The sequence below is a fragment of the Loxodonta africana genome, chromosome 7 (genome assembly GCF_030014295.1).
Source record: "Loxodonta africana isolate mLoxAfr1 chromosome 7, mLoxAfr1.hap2, whole genome shotgun sequence".
Lineage (NCBI taxonomy): Eukaryota > Metazoa > Chordata > Mammalia > Proboscidea > Elephantidae > Loxodonta > Loxodonta africana.
This window is the reverse complement of record NC_087348.1, coordinates 62,819,958-62,847,175: the sequence shown is the minus strand read 5'-3', so window position 1 is coordinate 62,847,175 and position 27,218 is coordinate 62,819,958. Positions and strand designations below refer to the sequence as shown.

Below are 27,218 nucleotides of genomic sequence, written 5' to 3'. Positions count from 1 at the left end.
TGTACCTGAGATGGTTTCAAATTCAGGTGGGATATATTTAAGGTCATACTTTGCCTCTCAAGGACTTGTTTTAATTTTCTTCAGCTTCAGCAAGAACTTGCATATGAGCAACTGATGGTCTGTTCCACAGTCGGCCCTGGCGTTGTTCTGTCTGATGATATTGTGCTTCTACATCATCTCTTTCCACAGATGTAGTCGATTTGATTCCTGTGTATTACCTCTGGTGAGGTCTGTGTGTATAGTTGTTTAAGTTGGAAAAAGGTATTTGCAGTAAGTCATTGGTCTTGCGAAATTCTGTAATGTGATCTCCAGTGTCTTTTATTACCAAGGCCTTATCTTTCAAATACAGATCCTTCTTCATTTCCAACTTTAACATTCCGATCACAATAATTATCAATGCATCTTGACTGTATGTATGATCGATTTCAGACTTAAGAAGTTGGTAAAAACATTTAGTTTCTTCATTTTTGGCATTGGTGATTGGTGCGTAAATTTGAATAATAGTCATATTACCTGGGTTTCCTTGTAGGCATATGGATGTTATCCTATCACTGACAGTGTTGTACTTCAGGGTAGGTCTTGAAAGGTTATTTTTTAAGATGAATATGACACCAATTCCACTTCAATTAGTCATTCCTGGAATAGTGGAGTATATGATTGTCTGGTTTAAAATGGCCAGTATCAGTCCACTTCAGCTCACTAATGCCTAGGCTATTGATCTTTATGCATTCCATTTAATATTTGACAACTTCCAGTTTTCCTAGATTCATACTTCATACATTCCACATTCTGATTATTGGTGCTTGCGGCTGCTGCTTTTCACTTTGAGTCGTGCCACCTCAGAAAAGGAAGATTTACTCCATCCATGTCATTAAGGTCGACTCTATTTTGAGGAGGCAGCTCTTTCAGAGTCTTATTTTGAGTGCCTTGCAACCTGAGGGGCTCATCTTTGGGAACTACATCAGACAGTGTTCTGCTGCTATGCATAAAGTTTTCACTAACCAGTCTTTTCAGAAGTAGACTGCCAGGTCTTTCTTCCTAGTCCATCTTAGTCTGGAAGCTCCACTGAAACAATTTCAGCTATGGGTGACCCTGCTGGTATTTGAAATACAGGTGGCATAGCTTCCAGCATCACAGCAACAGGCAAGCCACCACAGTATGACAAGGAAGGGAAAAACAGTGAAATGCAGCTTGGAAACGTTTGGGTTGTTCGCTATAGGGCAGACAGAATATTACTTTCTGAACACATTTGCTAGCATCACCCCCTTAGCTGTTTCCCATTGTTTGGGATAAGTAAAGCTAGGCACTTTACATGCATTAACTCATCCTTCCCATAGACCTGAGGTTACCAAAAACCAAACCAAACCCGTTGCCATCAAGTGAATTCCAAATCATAGCTAGCCTATAGGACCGAATAGAATTGCCCCATACATTTTCAAGGAGCACCTGGTGAATTCCAACTGCCGACCTTTTGGTTAGCAGCCTTTATTATCCCAAATTTGTAGTTGGGTAAATTCAGTCACAGATCACGCAACTTAACCAAGATTATGTAGTTAGAAAGTGGCCAACCTAGGATTCAAGCCCAGGCCGGCGGGTTGGAGTCCATGCCCTTACTTAACCATTGTAAAGACTAAAATCCTTGGAGCAGGCCACGAGACTTTGGCTTCTATCTGGACTCTACACACGGCACTGGCTCTCGCAGTTCCCTTTGGCCACCTGCACCCCGCCGGTATCCGGGAGCCCAGGAACCACGGTCCCCGGATTCTAGACGCGATTGGCCTCCTCTGCCACCAGAGGGCGCTCGCTGGCCGTTCGCCCCTCCACTAATTACTCATCTGAATAAAAGTCGCACAGAGGACGTGATGGCGACAGCAGAACGGTTGCGGCGTGTCTCCGCCTTTCGGCTCGGGGCCAGGGGCGGGGACCTCCCGCAGAGGTCTGCGGCAGCCTGAGGCGGAGAAAAAGTCACGTTCCAGCTTGCGGTGTTCAGCCCTCCCCACAGAGTTTGCCCAGCGAGCCTGCGCCAACCCTGCAGCAGGAGGAGGCGGAGCCCAGGCTCACATCCCGCCCACTCCGGCTCACGTGACCCACACAGCGGCCTCGAGGCCGGAAGCGCTCTCGAGCAGCGGGTGTTCTTGCGGGTTTCCAGGCGTGCGCGGGTTTCCCCGAGTCCGGGACCTGCAGTGTGCTAGCATCCATCCTCTGTCCGTGGCTTCCCCGGCCTGGGGGGCTCGGCAGCGGCTGCGCGGGTACGCGGTGCCCAGCCCGGTGCCTGCCTCCAAGGCGCGCCGGGCTCCCAGGGCACCACCACCACCATGTGCTCGTTAGCGTCGGGCGCTACTGGTGGGTACCCCTGGCCTCTCGGCACCGGGCTTGCCCAGCCCCCAGGGTGCGCCGCCATGAAGCGGTGAAAGACCTTTTTCCCCCCAGCCTAGCCCGGGACGCGGAGCAGAGCTGGTGGGGCCTGTAGGGAGGATGGAGGAAGCGTTGGGTGAGGGCCACGGGCGGACAGGGTGGGGGATGCGCTCACCGACGGGAGCCTGTTCCACGCGCCTGGTTCGCACTGATTTCTGAGAGAGATCTGACGGTTGTGCTTGTGCTAGGCGGCCGGGGCGCTGTGGAGGACGAGGAGGACCTGCCTGAGCTGTCGGACAGCGGCGACGAGGCTTCCTGGGAGGATGAGGACGATGCTGCGCTTCCCCACGACAAGCAGCAGACCCCCTGCCTGTTCTGTGACAGGTTCGTCCACCTCAGCGCCCGGCCTCAGCCTTAGCGTGCCCGGGCCGCGTAGGGTCAGTGTCGTCTACTCAGGAAAGACTGGTCCAGTGTCGAACCTTGAATTCTTGCACCGTTGGTTTGGAGTGATTGCTTGTTAAGGAGAAAGATCCATAGTCGTGTAGAGGTAGGAGCCGTGAACTGGAATCCAGGTTATGCTAGTTCCCTTCCATGGGTCTCAGTTTCCCCTTCTTTAAAATGAGAAGGTTGGACTGGACCTGTGGTTCCCAAATACGATTGTGCACCGTTATCACCTGAGACACTTAAAAAAAAAAAAAAAAAAAGGCCAGTACAGATGCCGAACTCTGCACCTCAGTCCCTCTGAATCAGCCGTCTATTTTTTCAAAAGACTGTTAGGTGGTTCTAATGAGTAACAAGTTTGGAAGTCACTGAACTAGATGATCCTTGAGAATCCTTCCAGCACACTACCATTCTGTAATTCTGTCATCAGTCAAGAGCTTTTCAGGGGTAAAATTTCCCGTTGAGACTAGTGCTATTTGCATAGTGTCTTATTTCAGCTTTCTTAGGTAGGGGCTACTCTCCTAGGGAAGGGGAAGGAACTGATGCATTTTCCACGTATGGGGGGCGGGGAACGAGGGAAAGACACTGCTTTATCAGTAACTTGCTCAAGGTTACAAAGCTGTGGTTTGTCTTATTCTCAAGCTCACACTTTTTCTATTTAAAATTCTGCCACTTGGTCTCAGGAAGCTTTGACTTTAGCTGATGTCCTGGACATGTGAGGATGAAAGTGGCCTGGTTGGGAATGGCCATTGTTACTTTAATAAACATTTTTCCAGTGCCCCTTATATCTGAGTATGATGCTGATTGGTGGTGTATTAACTCTGCTTGGCTCCTCCTTGTAGCCTCATTTCCAATACTGGGACTCATATAAGAGTGCCTATGACAGTGATAAGGTGCTGAGTCAGTGATAAGGTGCTGAGTATTTGAAGAGCAGGGGAAAGAACTGTGAAGAACAGGATCTCAACATTTGAAGATACTCATTGATACTGGAAAACTTTCCAAGTAATCATCCGGTAGCTCATCTGTTGATAGCTCTGATATTTAAAGTTACTAATTACTTACAAGTTGAAAGGTCTACATATATCCTAGGTATCCTAAAGTAGTATTTATCGAGCACTAGGGATACCTTGGAAACCCTGATGGCATAGTGGTTAAGAGCTACGGCTGCTGACTTTTCTAACCAAAAGATCAGCAGTTTGAATCCACCAGGTGCTTCTTGGAAATTCTGTGGGGCAGTTCTGCTCTGTCTTACAGGGTCGCTATGAGTCGGAATCAACTCGACAGCAGTGGGTTTGGTTTCGCTTTGGTAGGGGTCCATTGCCTTTTGCTAGGCTGTATGAATATTGCAACCTATCTCAGTAAACATCTGTTGTAAACTGACTGCTGTGTATGTGCTAAGCATATAAAAAAGGCATGTAGCTTCTCTGCTGTGTATTCCTATCTTTGTGTCTTTCAGCTGTGCAGGTCACATAATAAAGAAGCTTGGTCTACACAGTGTCTGTAATGCAAGTACTTTGGGAACACTGCAAGATCACTTGTGAAGTATTCGGCACTTTAGGAATGTGCCAGCTGTAAAATGGCATGCTTTATTTCTAAAAGCAGTTTGAGCTGTGCCAGGTCAGAGCTTCTGAAAGCAGAGTTGATGCTTAGAGGAGAAAAGAATCTCAAGTAGGGAATTTTCCTGACCTGAGAGAAACACAGTTTGTCCGAGGCAGCTGTTTCTTTTAAAAAAGCCTTTTGATAAATTTATGAATAAATTTGTCACAATAACTTTATTTAAAGGATAGTTAATTTCTTTTTAGATGAAAAGTGGGACTCGTAAGTACTAATTCCCCATAAAAGTGCTGGGTTCCTTTCTTCAGTAAATTGTTTTTTTCTAAACTGGAATTAAAACTAGAAACCAGCAGAGAAAAAATATATATATTTAAGATGAAATCAATATTTACGTTTTTGGGAGGACTGTTCCATGATGGAAACCCTGGTGGCGTAGTGGTTGAGAGCTACTACTGCTAACCAAAAAGTCAGCAGTTCGAATCCACCAGGCGCTCCTTGGAAACCGTGTGGGTGGTTCTACTCTGACCTATAGGGTCACTCTGAGTTGGAATCAACTCGACGGCAGCGGGTTTAGTTTTGGTTTTTGGTGTATTCCATGATGCTATTATTGCTTGATTTTTCAGGTTGTTCACATCTGCTGAAGAAACGTTTTCACACTGTAAGTCTGAGCACCAATTTAATATCGATAACATGGTCCATAAGCATGGTGAGTATTTAGAATAAAGAAAATTTTAGTTGTGAAATTTAAGTTCAAACCTTAGGATTTTTCAAATTTTTCCTGTTCTATACAAGTCCAATATAGTGAAACATATATAGTACCAATTTGCCTTATGGAAATGAAAAAGCCTTTTTGACAAGTGGCCTTTGAGAGAAGATTAATAATAAGACATTCTTTAGACAAGATTCACTGTAAGCTTATATTTGCTTCACAACGTAAAAGAAAAAATGAGCTTGGCACGTATATGTGATTGCATATTACAATGGAATTCAGGAGTGGGAGAGCAAGAGTAGAGATGGGCTTTGGAAGAGGAGGTGGATTGTTACGGAAAAAGACAACCCAGTCAGTCAGAGTATAATGTGAACTTCAAGGCCTGCCTTTTTTTTATAGGGATCTATTGTTTCTTTTTATACTGAGTAGAAGGAAGATGAGTAGGAAAAAACAAAGATAAAAAAGATGTAGGAAAAAGTAGAGACACTGAGTTGTAGAGAAAGAAAAGGGCAAGATACCAAAATTAGTTTGCTTAGGATAATTCCTACAAGATTGACTTTTATAAGAAGTTTGGTAAGAGGGTATGGAAAAAGGGAGTGTTCAAGTAAGGTGGTAGGCAAAATATTCAGGCGATGTTTTTCTTGAATCTTGCTTTTAAACACACTTAAAGATGTCTGCTTCTAACTTTATGTGGATATAGAAGAATACAGAATTAGTTCTTTGGTCCCTGTATGCACTAACAACTAGACGGGACATTATTGAAAAATAGCAAATACTGGGCAGGTTGTTAGGTCTCAGATAAACATGTGATATGTTTATATATAATAAATTTAGCTGCAGCTACTCACGTAAGACATGTGAATGACTTAACCACATTATTTTTTAGTTTCCATTATTTACTTTATGTAAAAGCTAGTATAGTTTATTTCACATCCTGGTAAAATTACAATTTGGTACGTACCATAAAAGTTGGCACTGTAGAAACTTTCAGCTGTAATATCAATTGCAAAATATTTGGTATAATTTAGAACCTAATTTTCTAGTTTGTGTTTTTCTGACAAATGAGTTGAATTCTAAAAATTACTTTCCTGTTTTTTTAGAAATATAAGGAAAATGTTAAAAAGTACCATCTGTGGCTGTTTCTCAGTTAAGATATTCAGAAGTATCAAAGTAACTATTCTAATTCTTAGTAAGAAATTCAAAATATTGTAGGTAGTAGTTCAAAGGATAGAAATATTTTATTGTCTAACCAGAGAATCTTCTATAGAACAGGTCAGTTTAGCAAAACTCATGTTAACATAGGTGAACTATCTTTTTTTTTTCTTCCCCCCTTTAGGGCTTGAATTTTATGGCTACATTAAGCTAATAAATTTTATTAGACTTAAGGTAAGTTGGTAACATAATTTATAACTTTGTTTATAACCTAAAGAAATAGCACAGTGACTATCAATGCACTGACTGTTTAAAATAATATAAAAGAATGAACTTCTAAATTTGGTCCTCATCTTACTGGGGAAATCACAGGCATCAGGAACTAGCACAATATAAAGCATCACGTAAATGTATATAGATGTTACCTAGGTGGCGTCTTTAGCAGTATCACCATGTCTAAGAGATGAATCATTCTTACATGAAAAGTATTTCAGTGTCCGGTAACCTATCCCTTGCTTTTAAACCAAACCCATTCCCATCGAGTCAAATTCCAACTCTTAGTAACCCTAGAGGGCAGAGTAGAACTGCCCCATAGGGTTTCCAAAGCTGTAAATCTTTACCGAAGCAGACTGCCACATATATCTTCCACGGGGTGGGTGATGGGTTCAAACCACCGACCTTCTGGTTAGCAGCCAAGCACCTAACCACTGCACCACCAGAGTTCCTCCCTTGCTTTTGCTTAGATCAAATTAAAAAACAAGTGTCTTAACAAACTTAGAACACAAGACCAGAGTAAACAATGTCTTTTAGGAATCTGACTTTTTTTAAAATGGGAAATTACTAATAGTCACTATTTCAGTGAAATCAGAAATAATTTCTAGGTGCTTTCAAGTACTTTGGTGGTTCTTTTTTGGTTCTATTCAAATGAATGCCTTTTATTGCCACTTTCCCCAAATCCAAGCAATATAAAACTACATTGCAACCATTAATTAAACAAATTAATAAAGTGACAGGTGAAGGCAGACTGTTTATTTGAGATATACTGATTTTGTGTCATATAGACTTGATTTCCTTTTTTAATTTCCCTAGTTTTTGGTAGGGAGATTTCTTGATTAAAATGCAATGAAAACACATGCAATTAATTTTACATCCAGAATCCTACAGTTGAGTATATGAATTCCATATACAACCCAGTGCCTTGGGAGAAAGAAGAATATTTGAAGCCGGTATTAGAAGATGATCTTTTACTTCAGTTTGGTAAGATGAACTCGCTGTATATGCTTTAACTAATATAGGGCCATTTGTTATGGCAAAATGGTGGTTCATCGTTCTAAGAAAATGTATTATCTTCTTAATTTGCTAAAGACCACATCAGGTACTTGATGTCTGTAAAAAAAGAAAAAAAATATTTGAGTTGCTTAAAAACTGATGGCCTTACTAACAATTACCAGAGAGGGATATAGAGCTATGAGCTTGTTTAAACATTTTGTATAGGATATTTCGAAACACAGGAAGACTTGAGAGAATAATTTTAAGTTGTTCAGACACTGATTTAAAAAACTTTAAAGTAGATTTAGTATTTGCTGCTTTTGTCTCATACAGTCAGAGCTGGCAATCTCTTAAGACAGTGAGTTTGCTGAGATTTTGTTTGATTCTGAACCGATTCTACTCAAATTTTCATGGGCATACCCTCACGTGCTAACTACTAAGCCCTCCTTTTGGCAGGGTCACTGATTTCTTGACTGCAGCTTTCTTTTTCGATTACTTGTGCTGTGTACTTTGTTGATTCCTTGTTGAAGAGGATCTTGTGAAAATTCTGCTGGCCTCATGTAGGCACTTTATAGGTCTAATCTATAGAAGGTAAATTATTTATTCTTTTATTTATACTTTATTTCATGTTTCTTGTGCCAGTCGGGTGAGATAGAGGGCTTGCTGTCTTCAGTTCAGCAAGACCATCCTAAATAGACACACATCTCTACTGGTCATAGGTTGACAGTGTGTATTTGAGCAGTTCTTTGGTGAGCCAGAACTGCAGAAAACTACTCATTTCCTTGGGAATGATCAGCATTAAGGTGTGTGGTCATGTGATGTAGTAGTAAGAACCTTAATACAGTAATCTGGAACTGTGTGACCTGGGACGAAGCACTAAGCTTTCTGGTTTCCAGTCTTTTCAATCTGTAAAATGAGGAATTAGGACCAGATTTCTGAGATTCTTTCTAGCTCTAAAGTTTGGTGATTCCCAAGTTAACTTTTTCCCAGATTCTCACAACTTCTTTAATCTCATTTCCTCCGAGTGACCAAAGTGAACTATTTGATAAATGACAATGCACCAGTGAGCATTCTTCATGACTTTCTAAATTGAAAATCATTTATTGAATGCACCCAGGATGAAAGTAGTACGTTAGATGATTTAGGAACATGAGGATATGAATGTCACCATCCTTCCCATGGGGAGCCGACAGTCTAATGGTAGCAGTGTTGTTTTTGTTAATGTCTATCCTGTATTACACCACAAGGTAGAATATAAGTTTCCTGAGAAGTAGAAAGGGTAGTGCAGTTCAGAAGAGGAAGAGATTACTGTGTTCAACAACAGATAACTTGAGTGCTGAACACTGGATACAGATCCGTATTTAACTCTGACTCTCCAAAGGTGTATAAACTTAATCTCTTTCCGCCTTAATTTTAATTTGTAAAAAGGTGATAATGAGACCTAATTTTAAAGATTCCTGCGAGGATAATGTGCGTTAGCATAGTATCTGCCACTGCGTAAGTTCTTGATAAAGGAGAGCGTATTGTTATTGAGTAAGTAAGTTCTAGAGGAGTTTAGATGAAGAAGCCATGACTGGGGTCTAGAACAGTTAAAGAGACCTAGTAAAAGAGATGGGACTTAAACTGGGCTTGCCCTTGAGTGCATTGTCCACATTCTCTCAGATAATCTGTGCTCCTGGCTGTTGGTGCAGACAGATGGAAGAGAAGGTCATCATTCTCCTGTCTCGCCTTTATGACCAGCTGTTTCACCTCCACTGTCTTTCAGAGCATATTTACTGAGCACCTGCTAGGTTTTAGGCTTTGAGGATATGAAGATGATGAAGTTGTTAAAGGAGATGATGAAGAAACTAGGCAATGAAATTAATTTTAAAATAGCATAGAAAACTGGCAAACCATAATTAGTCATAAGTCATATTGATAGTACATACCCGTGATGTGATGTGATGGTGTGGTGTGGTGTGTGGTATGTGAGGTGAGGTAAGGAGGTAGGGTGAGGGTGAGGTGAATGTCTCTTACCCCTGTGGTCTTCTGAAAACCCATAATCCCAGTCTAGCCATGAGAAATACATTAGGTGAACCCAAATTGTGGGGCATTCTACAGGATACCTTAACAGTATTCCTTAAAACCGTCAATGTCATCAAAAACAAGGAAAATGTGACAAACTGTCACAGCCCAGAGGAGCTTGAGAAAAACACGACAACTAAATGTGGTGTGGTATCTTAGAAGGAATCTTGAAACATGGATATTAGGAAAAAATTAATGAAATGTAAATAAAATATGGGTTTTGTTAATTAAAGAAAAAGTTCAGTATAATGTTTGGAACATACTCCACAACGGATTAATATCTTTTGTATATCAGGAACTCTTAAAAATTGAGGGACAAAGCACCAAAAACTATAGAAAAATGGGAAAAATATATGAAGAGACAATTCAGAAAAAATGATCTAAAAATAGCCCCCAAACATATGAAGAAGTGTTTAAACTCACCCAGTTGGAGATATACAGGTTAAAATAACACCAAGATACTACTTCTCACCTGTCAGACAGGCAAAAATTAAAACAAAAAAATTTTTTTTGCTCTCACTTCAGGTGAATTAAGTTGTGAATGTCTACTTTTTTTTAATAACAAAATAATGACTCAGTCAGTATTCTGCCAGAGTGGTTTTATTATATAATCGCGATTGAGTGGAAGACGCATGTGGAAGACGAATCTAGCTAATGGCACGGTACTGCTTTTATAACAAGAAGTTAAAGTTAGATTCTAGCCTCAAGGTTATAATATCATCATATACTTGCTAAGCTTAGCTATTTTGTCCCAACTCTGAAGAAGTATCTTCAGAAGTATCACAGCTAAAAACTGAATATAAAACAAAAAACTAATGTTGCCTTATTTCTCCTAGTACCGTACTGAGGAGAAAATGTAATGTATCTGCACTGTTTTTATTGCTTGATCTGAAAGTTAGTGAGACATTGGGATTTTGTAAAAGTCATTGGCTCTGTTTATTAACTTCATTTTGCAGAGTTATTAGTTCTACAGCAGATGTTAATGATTTATATATAGTGAAGTTGAATTTAAATTAGGAATTTTGAATGAATAGGATGTTGGTTTATAGATTCCACTCTTCCTTGCCCAGGATGAAAAATACAGAATTCTTTATCTACACACTCTTCTTGAAAAAACCAAACCCATTGCCGTTGAGTCAGTTCTGACTCATTGCGACTCTATAGAACAGAGTAGAACTGTCCCATTGGGTTTCCAAGGAGTGGCTGGGGGGATTCAGACTGCTCACCTTTTGGTTATCAGCCCTAGCTCTTAACCATTGTGCTGCCAGGGCTTAGGAGCATCTGAATGTAATGCCTGCTTTTCTTCACTTAAGGACACAGAACCTCAGAAGTGGCCTTATGTAGTGCCAAGAACATGGGCTAAGAAGTCAGGCCCAAGTTTGGGTCTTAGCACCTCCATTAAACAGCTCTTTGGCTTTGGGCCAGTCATGTAATTTCTCTGATACTTATTTTTCCCGTTCCCAAAAGGAGGGTAAATATTTACATCTTAGGTTTGTTTTTTAGGATGAAATGAGAAGTAATGCATGTACTGGAAAGATACCTGGGGATCAGCAAGTTACTAGTTTTTTTCCTCCCACTTTTTTTTTTTCTTCCCGAATTTGGTTCAATGTAATTAATATTTGTATGTGTTATCATTTTAGCAGACTAATGAAAAACTTAGACTAACAGCATGCTCTTTGAATTAAAGTCAAAACATTTCAGATGTTAAATAATTAAAAGTATTTTTACTAATTTTTCTCAGTTGAGCACAAAATAGGCACCTAGGATATACTTATTCCTAACATTTTACTTGCTTCATTGATAAAAGTTGGTCTGATAATAATGTCCATTTATTTCTTTAGATGTAGAAGACCTTTATGAACCGGCGTCGCTCCCATTCTCATACCCCAATGGACTCAGTGAAAATGCATCTGTTATTGAAAAATTGAAACACATGGAAGCCAGGGCACTGTCTGCTGAAGCTGCATTAGGTAGAGCGCGGGAAGATCTACAAAAAATGAAGTAATTTATCAATCTTACAGAAAATAATGGAAACCCTGGTGGCTTAGTGGTTAAGTGCTACGGCTGCTAACCGAAAGGTTGGCAGTTCAGATCCATGAGGCACTCCTTGGAAAATCTGTGGAGCAGTTCTGCTCTTTCCTGTCCAGTTGCTATAAGTCAAAATCGACTCGACGGCAACGAGTTTTTTTTGGTTTGATAGAAAAAATTTCTGTATTATTGAGATCCCCAAAATAATACGTCTAATGGCAAGATAAAAACCAGTCGCTGTTGAGTTATTTCTGACTCATGATGACCCCACATGGTCAGAGTAGAACCGTGTTGATTTTTCAAAAGTAGATAGCTAACTTTTTCTCTCGAGGCACCTCTGGGTGGACCTGAACCTTCAGCTTTAGGTTAGCAGCCAAAGACCCATTTGCACCACCCAGGGACTCCAATGGCAAGATAGAATATGGTAAAACAATTATATACGTAAAAAGTATGGTGTCCATATTTGATTTTGTTAATATTAAATAGTTGCGGCCTTTTTATGCATTGTAGATAGAATCGAGTAGCGTAAGATTTGTGCTTTTACCTGCTCTTGAATACTTCTTTATAATTATTTTTGTACTGATGGTAATTGTTCTGATGAGTGTTGCCCTCTTGAGTGTTTTTGCCCTTTGATATTGCCTTCTCTTGAATTGTTGTTTCTAAAGGATTTCTCCATTTTACATTTCCTATCATAGATTTTTAAAGTGGAGCAGTTAATGTTTTTTAGGTTTGGAGAAAATACGGGGTTAAACTTTTTACTTTTAAAGGATCGAAATGTAACTCTCATGTATTTAGTCATAAAAGCCAGATATATTGGGACATTGTCTCCAGTGAATAAATTAGACTTCTGCTGGTGTGGTGTATCTCAAAGCTTAATGTTAATGCAGATCACCTGGGGAGCTTGTTCACGTCTAGGTTCCGATTCAGGAGGCCTGGAGGAGGGCCTGAGAGCCTGCATCGCGCTGAAGTTCTTAAGTGATGCTGGTGCTGCTGCTTGGCAGCCACGGCACTAGGGAAGCCTGATGGCACAGTGGTTAAGAGCTGTGACTGCTAACCAAAAGGTTCGCAGTTCGAATCCACCAGCTGCTCCTTGGGAACTCTATGGGGCAGTTCTCCTGTGTCCTGAAGGGTCACTATGAGTTGGAATCGATGCAATGGGTTTGGGTTTTTGTTTTTCTTTAAATATACCTCTGAGCTTTCTTTACGTGCTGGGTTTGTAAGCTGATTGCTACTGCCTAGTATCCATTTGATGGTTTGCCAGAATGTCCAACAGGAAAAGTAATATAGCCGGTCATAGTTCTCCTTCTGTGATTCTGAGATTTTTATGCTGAGTAACCTAGTAACCAACACCAGTTCTACTATCTGCCCTTTTTGCCCTCCTCCCCCATGCATGCCTTGTAGATTCTTAATGCATCTTGATGGGAAAGGGGACTGAGTTTTAGAGCTGGAATGGGTAGTGGTATATGTGAATAATTCTCAATATGGGCCCACTTTCTGCCCACTTAACCCTCTCATCAGATAATATGGTTTTGAAGACTGTTAATAGAGTTGAAATATGCTGTGTTGATTCAGCTGCTGAGAAAAGATTTTGGAACAATGAAAATAGTACACTTGAATAAAGATAATGTTCTTATTTTGTTCGTTTGAAAGGTAGAGCTTTACCTGCCGCTGGCAGTGCTTTTGTGGATGGCAGAAGAAATGCCTAAACTGGCTTTGAAAATGCCGCTGCTTAACATCCAGCAGGGGGAGCTTTGGGTTGCTTACGATAGAACGTGATTTAAACGGTTCATCATACCCCACACCCCACTCCCTCCCCCTTCCTCTTCCTCAACCTCTAGCCTTTCCTTTTTTCATGGTCTGGTAAACCTGTCTCAAGGGTGTATTTCAAATTGATTACAGACAATTGGCTCAGGATTTTGTGATGAACGCAGATGTCAGAACGTGCTCATCATCTACCGTTGCCATTGCGGACCTCCAGGAAGATGAGGATGGTGTTTATTTCAGCTCATATGGGCATTATGGGATACATGAAGAAATGCTAAAGGTTAGAAAAGAGCACAAATGTGCCAAATCCGTACTAAAGGAAAAACAGAATAAAACACATTCTTTCTTAATACATAAGCTGTAGGAGAACTGGTTTTTAAACCTTCTTGGTGCCTGCTTGATACCTTACTGTGGATTATAAAGATTACATAAGCACCAATGTCATAAATGTTATTTAAGATCATTATTGATATTTACTATAAAATCACTTTTGATGTAAATAGAACATTGGAAAAAAACAGCTGCTAGTGATTTTAGTCTTCTCAAGAGCAGTTATTAAATAGGAACAAATCATGTATTTGCCTGTTAAGGTGCAAAGGAGATGATTAATTTTAGTGTTTTGAATGACAGTACTGATTTCAGTTTGGGCAGATAATAGTTCTGTGGTATAAAAGTTTCATTATCAACAATTCTCACGTTGTTATGGCATAATTTTTTTTTCCCATATTTAGAAGCATCCATATAGAAGTGTTCCAAAATTGGTTGAATTAGGTATTTAAATACAGTTGTTTTTAACTGTTATAATGGTAATGTACATGTAAAATAGAACTAGGTTTCTAGCTTGATCTGGTAGTTATGTTTTATCAAGGTATTACAGATTTTAAAATAGCAAGATGTCATTTTTAACTCTGAAACTGAAAATGTCTAACTAGAGTAAAGAAGAGGTTGGATTATAAAGAAGATGGAAATTTTTAGATTCTTATTTGGTAGATGCCACCATTACCTTCTCTTAAAACAAGTGGAAATCATTCCTAAGTCGTCCTTAAAAGATTGTCTTCTTTCACTGAAGCTGTAAGACTAGGTTTGCCTAAAACTTGTGCATTTAAAATAACCAAAGGTATTTAGTAACACTGATATATTTTATTGAGTAAGTTCTGCAGAATCACAGAGTGGAAGTTTGCTGATTCATAATAATTGTAATTACGTGGGTCTTTTAAAGCAGTGTTGTGTCATTACTAACGACGTGTCACCATCGGTTGTGCTTTTTGTTGTCACTGGAACAATGGCATAGCATTAGAAATGACAAGATGTTTTATTATGACTAATAAATTATTTTAAGTCCAGAATGAATTTGTTTAAAAGAAATTGACTTTTTCTTTGTTAAAATTAATTTTGTGTCCAAGATACTGTCTTTAAAGGAGGTGATCTAAACCCATGTTTGTCATTTTAAATCACCCCTTCAATTTAAATGCCATGAACTTTCAATGTTTTTCGGTATGGAAATTGTATTGGTTTTTTTCAGACAGGTAAAGGTAACTAAGACTCCCAGTAGATACGCATGTGTATGTTGTTACTACAGTGTTTGACTACTTACATTATAAATCCCTGTCCTGGACACTTCGTAGCTAACAAAGAATACCCATAACTAGAGGATCTTCACACCTGGCCATATATGTTTAGGTCTTTTCAATGTACATAGATCAAAGAAGTTCCACTTTGAAGTTTTCAGTGCCATCTTTTCCCCTTTTAGAGAATTACTTAAGAATCCTCATTGCTATCATTCTCCAAGCCGTAGTTTCGCTTACCTGTTGTACCATGTAACCTTTTCGTTTTGGAGATGACTTGAATAAGTGTTTATAGGAAATACAGATATACTTCACTCAAAATGAGCTATTTAACCATTTCATATTTTGCTGAGTTTTGGGCTATGGATTAATGTGAAACATGCATTATATCAAGCTATATTTCTCTTTTTTATCAAAACAATTCTTAGCACATAAACTGTTCAAGGTTATGCTACTACTGGAATCCCACCTGACTTTTATAAATAATTTAAAATCGAGAAATCATATTTACGAGAACAGTTTTTTATACTTGAATTGGCTTCGCTTTTATAAAAATATGATTTGGATTTTTTTGTTGTTTAGTTTCAGATATTTTAATAACTGTTTTGGCATAATGTTTTGATTATAATTAGTAATAAAGGTAGTTTTGGATCTTACTTTCTGGAAGTAAAGTAAAGAAAATGTGCTTGAATGCCAGAGGCAGGGTTGGTAGAGGGACAGATTACATGAACTTTCAAAATCCTTTGCCACTTTGGCCCCCTTATTTTTCTGCAGAAGAGTCATTATTGACTAATCTTCATAAATCTGAGATTATCATGCTTTTTGTTTTCAAAAAATGTTGCCTACCCTGGTGAGCATTTATCACAGATCATAGTGCTGTTTAGTAATTTCAATTTCAGTAATTTTTCTTTACTGTATTTCCCTCATTGTATCTACAGCTAGCTAATGCATTCTGTCCACCTTCATTAGCACATAAACTACAAACGTAGTATTCTTTGTACGTATGAAATTTATGGTATGTAACTTTTCTCTTATTAGCTTCATTCTTATAACTTTTTTTATATTAAGAAAAATATTTTTAGAAAGAATTCTATGACACTTTACTAATCTTAAAATATTACCTTGCTCATTAGTATTAGAGCCCTAATTTTGTTGTCTTTTTCTGTTTCTTAGTTTTAATAGGTGAGTGCAAATGATAATTTTTCTATTTCTGTTTTATTACCTTTCTATTTTATATTAAAGTATTAGTCTTTTGTTAGAATACAGCTTTAGAAATGGTTAGAATGGTCATTTGCTTGCTTTTGCGTATGTTTAGTGGATTTTCCTTTCAAAAGTTTAATTATTAATTGAAGCTCTGCTATGTACAAGGTACTATGTTTGGTATACTCTGGATTTCATTTCATTCGTTGGGGTGAGCATATGAAAGAAAACAGATGAATATAGGAAGAGCCTGAGTGAAGGACTGTAGTTGAGTTGAGCAGCAGTGCGTGGAGTTAGGACAGCAGTTGGGAGTCTATTGATTAAGTTGGAGCAGTGGGGAAGCCATGTGGTTGGTGAGAGCTTTCCAAGTGACTGTTTTCTTGACTGATGCTCACCCTTTGTAGGTTTTGTCGTTTCAGCAAAAATCACTGGTGGTTATAGTGTAAGAGGAGTATAGAAAAGGTGTTAAGTATATGAAGTGGTGTGCTTTGAAAAAAGACATTTTTAAAATTGGGTAATTAAGATATCAATTTATTTAAACATTAGATTTTTGGGTAATTTTTAGAAATAACTTTCCGGGGCAGATTTAATACATGACAAAATTTCATTTGTTAAGCAATTAGAAATAATAATGAAAATCGTGGAATTAATTATGGATATTTTCCCTTTTGAGATCTAGCAATTAAATAAAACGACTTGCTTTTTAATTAAGAACTTCTTTATATGCTTAAAAAAAAATCTAATATTGGCATAAAAATGTTTTCTGGGGGTATGGTATAATATTTTGATATTGTACAGCTTGCTGTAACTATTTTCTCATTATTGGTATGAAACCCCAAGCTAGACTTCTCATTCTGTCATATTTATTTTTTATCATATTCATATTTTACTTCCATGGCAGCAGAACCCCCTACAGCTTAATTTATTGTCAGTACGTGCCTCAACTGAGGTAATTTAAAAAGGAGTCAGTTCTGTTAATGATTCAACATCAGTGTTAGAGTTGAATGCCTGCCTTGATCACAGGTCATGTGAGACTCTCAAGTGTAGGAATCTCATAATGTAGACTACAGGGCTAAAATGATTTACTTCTAGGCTTATAGGCCTTTAAGCATCATTTCCTACTACTAAAATTTCTAGAAACAAAACAGTTAGAAATCAGATAGGTGCTGAGCAATGACTTTCTTAGAAAAACAGTTTAGCTTCATTTTTCATATCATACTGCAGCATTAACTCGGATCTAGATTGGCCCCCCTCCCCCCCCACCCCCCGCTGTTAATCTTGCTCAGCTACAGGAAATCAGGCTCTAGATTTCAGGCACCGTTTAAATGAGCAAAATACCATGTTCATCTTGTATTAGCCTTCATTATCAGTTGAAGTCTCAAAGAAACAATGGCTGTAAGGAAGCAAATGTTACATTTTTAAGGATATAAATCTATGTATCTCTCAGGGATGTTCTTCAAGTAAAAATTCCCTTTGTGAGTTGTTGCTATTTCTTTTTTTTATTGTTTTCTTTTAGGAAAAAAGCAATAAGCTTGGTTTTCCGGGCAAAAAGTATCTGTGGAAAGCTGGCAATGTGTAATAAATATGCAAATATCTTCCTTTAAAAAATGTGTTTGTTCAGACTAGCCTGTGAACACAATGTTTTCCTCTCTCCTTGTTAGGACAAAGTACGAACAGAAAGTTACCGAGATTTTATATACCAAAATCCACATATCTTCAAAGACAAGGTAAGTAGCGTAGACTACAGAATTGTCCATTTGGTGTCATTCTTGGGCGTAGACGTTCTCTGTTAGGTCACCATTGTGATAGCAGTTGACTGAATGTAGCCTGGCTTTATTTCAAGGAAGACTTCTGCTGCTCTGTGGTGCAGAATACTGGTAACAGAAATGCTGATTGGTGTTGTCATTCAGTAAACTCTTTTGTTAAATGGAAGTTTATTGATTACACTGATGTAGCTTAGTTAAATTTTGATTATCCAGATAATTTTGTTTAAGCTGTAGTTTTGATTGATAGTAATTCCAGCGAATTTCAAATGTATTAGATAAGCCTCATACCAAAGCACTCTGTTAATGCTGATGTTTATGTCAATTAGTTAAAAATAATTTTAAGTTATTACTCATGAGTAGGAGTAAATATCGTAAGGTAGAATTTATTTTACGTGCTTTCTTTTTAAACTTCATTTATTTACCCCTTCATTAGACACTTTATATTTTACATGTAGTCTCAATACTGTCTCAGTTTGATTCAAAGATGGTCTTTTCACTATGTGTGTGTGTATGTGTGTTTAAATTTGTATCATTTGTTTTTCCTTCCTTATAAATTTTTTTCATTCTTTTTTCTTCTCTTCTTCCTTTTCTTTTGCTTCTACATTCAAGAGCAAGTTTCAGAGCCTCTTCTGGCATCTGTTTTGGTGTTTGAGCCCATTGTTGCAGTAACAGTGGACAAACACAGCAAGGATTGTGAGGATGGCACGGGACAGGGCAGTGTTTTGTTCTGTTGTACATGGGGTTGCTATGGGTTGGAACCAAATTGATGGCACCTAACCACCAGCACCTTCCTTTCCTCTGTCCATCCTTCTCTTATTGGGAATCAGTCCTCTAATTTATTCAAGAATACTGTAATCTCTGCCATTTATATACCTTTACCAGTCTTTCCGCTCAAGAACATGTTTACTGATAATATATCCGGATTTTATAATTCCGTTTTCACCTGCATTTTAAAAGGTACTTCTTTAAGGTTGTTTCATGGATTTTATAAAATATCGTGTTGAATATAGTCTAGATTGGCTTTTCATTTTCCATACCTCTTTCCTAAAAGCAGTATTTCACTTGTGACTTCACTGAATTAACAGCTCTCCAGGGACCTGAAGTCTGATATCTTTTGGCCCAAGTATTACTTCGAATCCACCAGACGCTCGTTGGAAACCCTATGGGGCAGTTTTACTCTGTTCTGTAGGGTCACTATGAGTTGGAATCAATTCGACGGCAACAGGTTTTGGTTTATTACATATCACAAGAGGTTTATGATGGTGTTTGGTTTACTGATCCCCCCAGACAAATTATTTCATGTTTTTAATCATACCAATTATCAATTCTTTGTACTTAGCATATTATATGCTTTTTATGTGAAATACTGCAGCAGCTACTAAGATTTTTTTTATGAATTTTATATTTGCACTTAAGTGCTGGTAACAGTTTATTAATTTAATGTTAATAAATTATGTTCAAATACCACTTTGTTTTCAGTGAGGCAAATTATATTACTGTTATTATTTAAAATGTTGCTTTATATTTCTCGTTAGATTATGTGCAGATTTTTATTTTATTTTCTACTTTATATGTTGCATAGAGGTTAAGTGTGCACTGGCCTGGGAATCATGAGTCCTGGCCTCTGAGGAATCAGCTATGTAATGTGGACAAGCTAACGAATCTCTCTGGGCCTCATATGTGAATGATTTTTTAAATCTCTCTCATTCTAAATTTCCGTTACTGCAAAAGCACCACCAGTTTTTTCCTTTGAGCTATCCTCTTAATACTTTATGATATAAATACTGAAAAGGCTCAAGCATTGGTAATCATAGGATTAATCATCAAGAAATTAATTGAGAATATATGTATATGGAGCAAATGTTGCACAGTTTATAGACTTATACACAGTCACTCTCTGCTTCTAACAACAGTATATGTGCATTGTCAAAACATACACAATGTTACATACGTATTGTAGAAATGTAGCATGCATTTTTTCAGACATAGTACATGACTGTGGGAAACATACGTCATTATTTTGTTGTGTTCTGCTTAACTCCTTAATTCCTAGTCCAGTGCCCTTGACCCTGTGCCATTACATTTTGATCACCATTCTGTTACTGTAGAATGAGTAGGTAATTAGGGTGGAATCTACTACTTACATGTTAATTTTTATATCCAGGGTTGTGTGATTTCTGTGTGCTATGACAGGATATGTTCGTGAAGTTATTTAAATATAATCCTTTTTAAAAATGTATGAAATAGCATAATGATTTCCAAAATTTTATTACCATTTTTCTGTTTGCTTTTATCCTCATTCTTAGATAGAAAAATTTCATATTACAATGCAGGCTTCTGTATCATATTACATAGTACACAGTGGAGATTTATTTCTCAAAAGCGTGCTTATAATTTGAAATGTTTTCTTTCCTTCTTTCTTTGGCATCTCCCTCCTACCTCCTTTTTTCCCTTCGTTTTTTAATACTGTTTTCAATTCACAAAGCTCCTGTGGAGGCCATATGGTTTCTTAGATTTAATTTAACTTTGGGCAGCATTTAATCTTGTTGTTACCCGCTTGTAATTAATTTCTGTTTGTAGTCCATTGAAGAAATTTCCAGTTAGGTGCCTTCTCTATGCTTTTGGTTATTATCTACAGTTACAATTAATTCACTTTCTTTTTTTTTTTAAGTGAGTAAGATTCTTTCATTTTATGAAATAATGTTTATTCTATCATTTCTACCTCTTTCTTTAATTCTATCAAGTTTTAGTTTATTTGCCTAATCATCTAATTCTGAGCTAAGTGTAACAAATATAGGATTAAAGATATAATTTAAAATATGTGTGTTTGAATGCTAGCTCTACAATTTACCTACTGTATGACCTCGGACCAGTAACTTTCCCTCTCTGAACTTCTCTTTCTGCATTTGCAAAGTGAGGATTAAATAAGAATTTATATATAAATAAAATATATATATATATATATATTTAAATTGTGTGTGTGTGTGTAGACTTAATACATAGTCTTAATGGCTCATGTAGCCAGGGTAGGATGTCCGTAAATTTTTTTTTGGAAATAAATGCATCTAAAAATATAAAAATCCTCTTATGTACGTGCGAGCACTATAAGATAAATTCCTAGCAATGGATTCTCTTACACACCCTGGTTAGTTTAAGTGTTGCCAGATTATCTTCCACAAATAGTGTGTGAGTGTTGCTGTTGCCGAACACCATTGCCAAAACAGTGTACTCTCAGACTTCTGAATTCCACAGTGACCTCTTATTTTTTTTTTTATTAACTTTTATTGAGCTTCAAGTGAACGTTTACAATTCAAGTCAGTCTGTCACATATAAGTTTACATACATCTTACTCCATACTCCCACTTGCTCTCCCCCTGAGTCAGCCCTTCCAGTCTCTCCTTTCGTGACAATTTTGCCAGCTTCCCACTCTCAACCTCTTATTTTTAATTCTATAATTTCTCAGATCACTTTATTTCAGTGAGTTTCTAGTACTTATTACTTACTATTGTGTACATATTTTCATTTTCTTATTATCTTATGCCATATAATATTTCACATTGGTGTACTGTAACCATACTATACACATATATATTTATATTTTAATATTTTCTTGCTGTTGCGGTAAATACGTTTTATTGGGATTTTTTTTTTTAGTATTTTCTTTTTCTCAGACCTATCTAAAATTCTGAAAGGGTATATCCCCTCTTCCCTACTCTAACCTCTGCTCTATTTTTCTTTGTAACACTTACCACTACCTGGCATTATGGCATTATTTTTCTTTATTCATTGTCTGCCCGAAAAGATTGTAATTTTCATCAGGATAGGGACCTGGTCCTGTTTGTTGCTGTGCCCCCCACCTAGATCATGATTCGCACTTAGTAGTGTTCCGGGAAGACTTAGAGTAGGAGAGTACTGAAATAACTCTATAATTTGGGACAAGTATATAGGATTTTAGACCCTTGGTTGTGAAAGCCTTTGAACACTATAGTTTTAGTAATTTCATAGGGTAGTATACCTCCAAGTAGTCTGCTTAATGTGTTTTCTTGGTTATTTCTGTTTTTACTGTGAACTGAGCCAGACCCAACATAATAATAGAGATTAAAATGGAAGACCTTTAGATAACAGCATCTTTTTTTCTTTATTACAACAGGTTGTTTTGGATGTTGGCTGTGGAACTGGAATTCTCTCTATGTTTGCTGCCAGATCTGGTGCAAAGAAGGTTCTTGGAGTTGATCAGTCTGAAATACTTTACCAGGCAATGGATATCATAAGGTAGATGCATTTTAAGGCTTGATTTAAGGTTCTTTTTTAAAGTTGACAGTTGTTTATTTAACAAGTTCTTTTGTCTTTAATAGCTGTCGAATGCAGACTCAAGACATTTGTCTTTTAGTAAAAATTCATTCCAAAATATCAAGATTTTAAGTTGAATTGAGTTAGACACATTTGGGCTATAAATGGTGCTCAATAATCTTTTCGTGATACTCATTGATGAGGATTACTTTTCTATAGTTTTCTGGCTTTCCAATTATGGGTATAAATATGCTAATTTTAAATATAGAAATATTGTTATACAGGGCACTATTGACAGAAGACTCTTCAAAGAACTGGATATTTCTGTCAATAATCTTTCCTTTAACAAGTAGCAGACTGAAGATGAAAGGGTTATCTATCTCTTTCTTTTGTGATGAATCTAGCTCTTGTGCTTCCATCCCACTACAATAACTGAATTCCAGAATGGCTAAAAACAAGGCAGAGTGGATTTAGTACGTCCTTAAAACTTAATTTTAGTCTCTGGAAATATCTCTTTTCTTTGAGTAGATAGGTTAGTTAAGTTATCCATGATTGATTTTAAAACTGGCTTATGTAAAAAAAAAAAAATTTTTTTTTTTATGTCTTAGTAGGAAATCTTTTATTTCAGATGCAGCTTGTAATAAGAATTAGTCTTCTTTAGCTGTGTGCTTAACAAAAGCACTTACATTAGGAACGTAGAAATAATTTCTAAAATAGGTAATTAGTAGTAGGAGGCTTCTCAGAGAGATTCTCAAATAGTCCTTCCACTTAATACTTGTGCTCCATCTTTAAAATGGATTTAGGTTGATCTTTTCCAATGAATTTTAAACTGTAACATAGAAGCATAGTATTGTAGTTAAGAGCACAAGGTTTGGAGCCAGGCTTGGGTTTGAGTACTCACTCTACCATGTCCCAGTTCTTGTAACTTGGGTTAAATTATATCTAACCTCTTTGAAACCTTCATTGTTGCACTGTCAAAAATGGAAATAACAACTACGTTATATGAGGAAGGAGCCTTGGTGTCCCACTAGTTAAGAGCTCAGCTGCTCACCAAAAAGTCCACAGCTAAATGCTTAACCACTGCACTACCAGGGTTCCTTATAAGGTTGTTACAAGGATTAAATTTAGTCATGGTGCTTTGCCAAAGTGACTGGTATATAACTTTTTAATTAATGTTAGCAATAATTATAATAATGTTAATCATTATTAGTGGTAGTATTTTTGGCTTGGAGTCCCTGGGTGGTGCAAGTGGTTAAGCACTCAACTATTAGCCAGAAGGTTAGAGGTTTGAACCCACCCAGAGGCACCTCAGAAGACAGTCCTGGTGATCTGCTTCTGTAGTTTTTACCCTTTTTTTTTTTTGAATTTTTGTTGTACTTTAAGTGAAAGTTTACAAATCAAGTCAGACTCTCATACAAAAATTTATAAACACCTTGTTATATACTCTTAATTGCCGCCCACAGCACACTCCTTCCCTCCACTGTCTCTTGTCCCGTTGGCAATCTGCTTCTGAAAGGTCACAGCCTTGAAAACCCAGCCCTGTGGAGCAGTTCTCCTCTGCACACATAGTATAGCCATGAGCCAGAATAGACTCAATGCCAACCAATAACAGCAGCATCTTCAGCTTGCCGTCAGTGCCTCAAATGACGCTTTCCATTTAGATGGTTATGTTTTTAAAATGATCATTCATTGCAGATACGAAAATAAGACTTTCTGTAGTCATTCCATTTCATAACCTGTATTTTCTCACACCATAAAGCCTCAAGTTTGGGGCAGTTTTACTCCTGACTCACTCCTCTCTCTTCAGCTCCATTCCCAACTTTGTACTTGTCTATTCTTGCATATTGGGGCCTTTATAACTGTCATCAGTCAATGACAACAACTGTTCTGATTAGCAGGCTAAATTCACTTCATAGACTGCGTCTTTTGCCCTTCTGAGGCTTCTTGATCAGAAATTTGTTATACACATCTAATTTCTTCTGTAAAACTCCACAAACTTACATCTTTAGAAGACATCTTAAATTTTTAAAGATGGATGCATTTAAAGTATATGTTCCATTATTCTTTTAAATGTATTCAACTTACAACCTTTGAATTGTGTTCAAAAGAATAATTTTTTTTAAATCTCTTTTTATTTAGAAAAAACATCTAACATTTCTAAAGAAATGACATTAGAATGGGCAAGTCTTGATTGTTAAAATAAATTGACAGGTATGTGTGTGTATATATGTATGTACACACACACACATATATGGTAGGGTTTAGGAAGAAGGGCAGGCCAGCTGCTCTGAAATTGTAGACGTGAATAAAGATAGATTTTCAAAGATGTTATATTAGCAGGGGCAAATGGAACTCAAAGGGAAATACAGAAGGAATGAGAAGTTGCTTCTTCTTATTGCTATCATACTCTGAACCATGCAGTGCATGATCTTTTCAGAAACATAAACTTACCTTTGGATAGCGGATAGCAGAACTATTCAGTTGCCAGACAGTTGTATACCTTGTTGACCCTCAGGAAGCACCAGTACCTTCTGGTGATATTTTACGATTACCCTGTCTGCCTTTGGTTTCTCATCAGCTCAGTCATGGAATAGCTCATTATTCAGACTTTTGGATGTTACTGCAGAAGAGTTCCATGAGAGGGTTGATCCATCATACAGCCGTAATGCAGTACTTTCAATCTCAGTAAGACATTAAAGATACAATCTTTCATACTGCTTGTGTCTAGAATACTGTTAGAAAGGAAACACTAAGAAAAGCCTAGAGAACATTTTGATCTGTTGTCATGTTTATATAAGTGTCTCTATGGGACGGGAGTTTTATCTTCATCTTTGATCCCTAACACCTACCAAAGTGTCTGATACTGGTAGAAGCTGAGTAGGTTTTTGAGTAGAACTGAAGGATCTTAAGATAATGATTTTAAAGATACTAATGACATACATAAGATTTGGAGTAAGATCACAAAATACACCAGCAGAAATTCTTGAAATAAGGGATATATTCCTTTATAGTTTGTTGCTGAATTTAATAGAAATAACATCAGATGAGTTAAAGCTGAAGAGGACTTTGGACTGCTAATGAGACTAAACTGGTAAAAAAAAAAAAATTTTGCTGCTCAAAAGCCATAGGACTCTGATGAAAGCAACGAAGGTGTTCAAGACACCTTACAAGAACACTAAATGTGTTTCCTTCCTCGCCCTACTCCTAAAACTCCTTATTTCCCATCCACTCAGTGGTCTGCCTTGGAGGTCCAGTGACCACCCACTAGTTCAGTGATTTGCTGGAAGAACTCACATGACATAAAGCTGAGCTCATGACTGAGATTTATTACAGCAAAGGATACAGTGCAGGAATAGCAGGTAAAAGATATCCATAGGCGAAAACTGTGGAGGTCAAGTGCAAACTTCCAAGAGTCATACAAGACTCAAGTGTCTCTGCAAGAGTCATACCAGATGCACTTTTTTCTCCAGCTGTGAACCTCAGAGTCACATGTGAGGTGTCTCTACCCAGAGAAGCTCACCTGAGTCGTAAACATTCCATAGCTCTATCAAAGGAAGCTGGTTGAGTAGGCACATACCCAGCATGTGACCAGTCACGATGCAGACCCCAAACCACGTGCCAGCTGCACATCATGAATCTTCATGTTTACTTTAAATATGCTTGTCAACCTGGTTTATCTTGACCTAGTGCTTTGGGGTTTCGAATAACATCGTTACCCAGTAACTATGTAAATGTTCTACAAGTTTTGTTCTCATTATTTTTCTCAAGGATCTTTGCCAGGGCTGTAGAGATAAACAAGAATTGAGTAAAACAGACCTGCTATATTAACTCTTTCCTCTCAGGTCCACGTTGGAAACCAGGAATTCATCCTTGACCTTTCCCTCTCCTTTACCCAGCATATCCTATTGGAGACCCACCCAACCCACTGCCATCGAGTTGATTCCGACTCATAGTGACCCTATAGGACAGAGTAGAACTTCCCCATAGTTTTCAAGGAGCTCTAGACACAGAGCCCTGTTAATTGAATATCCTTGATGTTTCTCAGATATGCCCCTCTGCTACCAGTGCCTTAATTCATGTTCTTACATCTCTCGCCTGAATTAATGCATCTGCACATGATTGGCCCTGTTGTTTGTATTGTGTTTGCCCTTGATAGTGTTTTCCACCATCTATTCACCTTAGTGTATCTAGATTGATTTCCCCACCCAGTTCTCCTCCCCTCTGAAGAAAAAAGGAAGAAAGGAAAATAAATCACTTGTATGTGTGTTGGGAAAATATGAGAGGATAAAGAAGAAACTAAAAATTACCTATGATCCCACAATCAGAGATCAACATCAGCATTTTGGTATATTTCTTGCCAGTCTTAAAAGCCTGAGGTTCAATAGCATATGAAATCCATCAGAAATGTAAGCTTTACAAAGAAGTTTCTTGAATAAACTGAATGCTTCGAAGCCAGCGTGGCAGGGGTTTGGGGGCCATGGTTTCAGGGGACATCTAAGTCAATGGTGTAATAAAATCTATTAAGAAAACATTCTGCATCCCACTTTGGAGAGTGGCATCTAGGGTCTTAAACACTTAGCAAGCAGCCATCTAAGATGCATCAATTAGTCTCATCCCACCTCGAGGAAGAGAGAATGAACACCAAAGACACAAGGTAATTATGAACCCAAGAGACAGAAAGGACCACATAAACCAGGGACTACATCAGCCCGAGACCAGAAGAACTAGATGCTGCCTGGCCACAACCAATGATTGCCCTGATAGGGAACACAAGAGAGAACCCCTGAGGGAGCAGGAGAGCAGTGGGATGCAGACCCCAAATTCTCATAAAAATACCAGATTTAATGGTCATACTGAGACTAGAAGGACCCTGGAGGTTATGATCCCCAGGCCTTCTGTTAGCCCAAGACAGGAACCATTCCCAAAGCCAACTCTTCAGACAGGGATTGGACTGGACTATGGGATAGAAAATGATACTGGTGAAGAACGAGCTTTTTGGATCAAATAGACAACATGAGACTATATTGGCATCTCCTGCCTGTAGGGGAGATGAGAGGGCAG

General features: G+C 37.9%; 1 protein-coding gene across 3 annotated transcripts in view; it reads left to right on the top strand.

Annotated features, from left to right (window-relative positions):
* The first annotated feature begins 2,213 nt into the window (after positions 1–2,213).
* PRMT3 (protein arginine methyltransferase 3) overlaps positions 2,214–27,218 on the top strand; it is a 127,755-nt gene continuing 102,750 nt past the window's right edge. For 2 of the 3 annotated variants that reach the window (XM_003411968.4, XM_023550778.2), the window contains exons 1-9: positions 2,215–2,343; positions 2,604–2,739; positions 4,974–5,056; positions 6,396–6,445; positions 7,366–7,468; positions 11,386–11,545; positions 13,472–13,616; positions 17,763–17,828; positions 22,018–22,139. In XM_003411968.4, coding sequence (XP_003412016.2) covers positions 2,316–2,343; positions 2,604–2,739; positions 4,974–5,056; positions 6,396–6,445; positions 7,366–7,468; positions 11,386–11,545; positions 13,472–13,616; positions 17,763–17,828; positions 22,018–22,139 — 893 coding nt within the window. In that variant the 5' untranslated portion in view covers positions 2,215–2,315. Of the gene's footprint in view, positions 2,344–2,603; positions 2,740–4,973; positions 5,057–6,395; positions 6,446–7,365; positions 7,469–11,385; positions 11,546–13,471; positions 13,617–17,762; positions 17,829–22,017; positions 22,140–27,218 lie in introns of all 3 variants that reach the window. The other variant, XM_064288346.1, reaches the window with a different exon arrangement.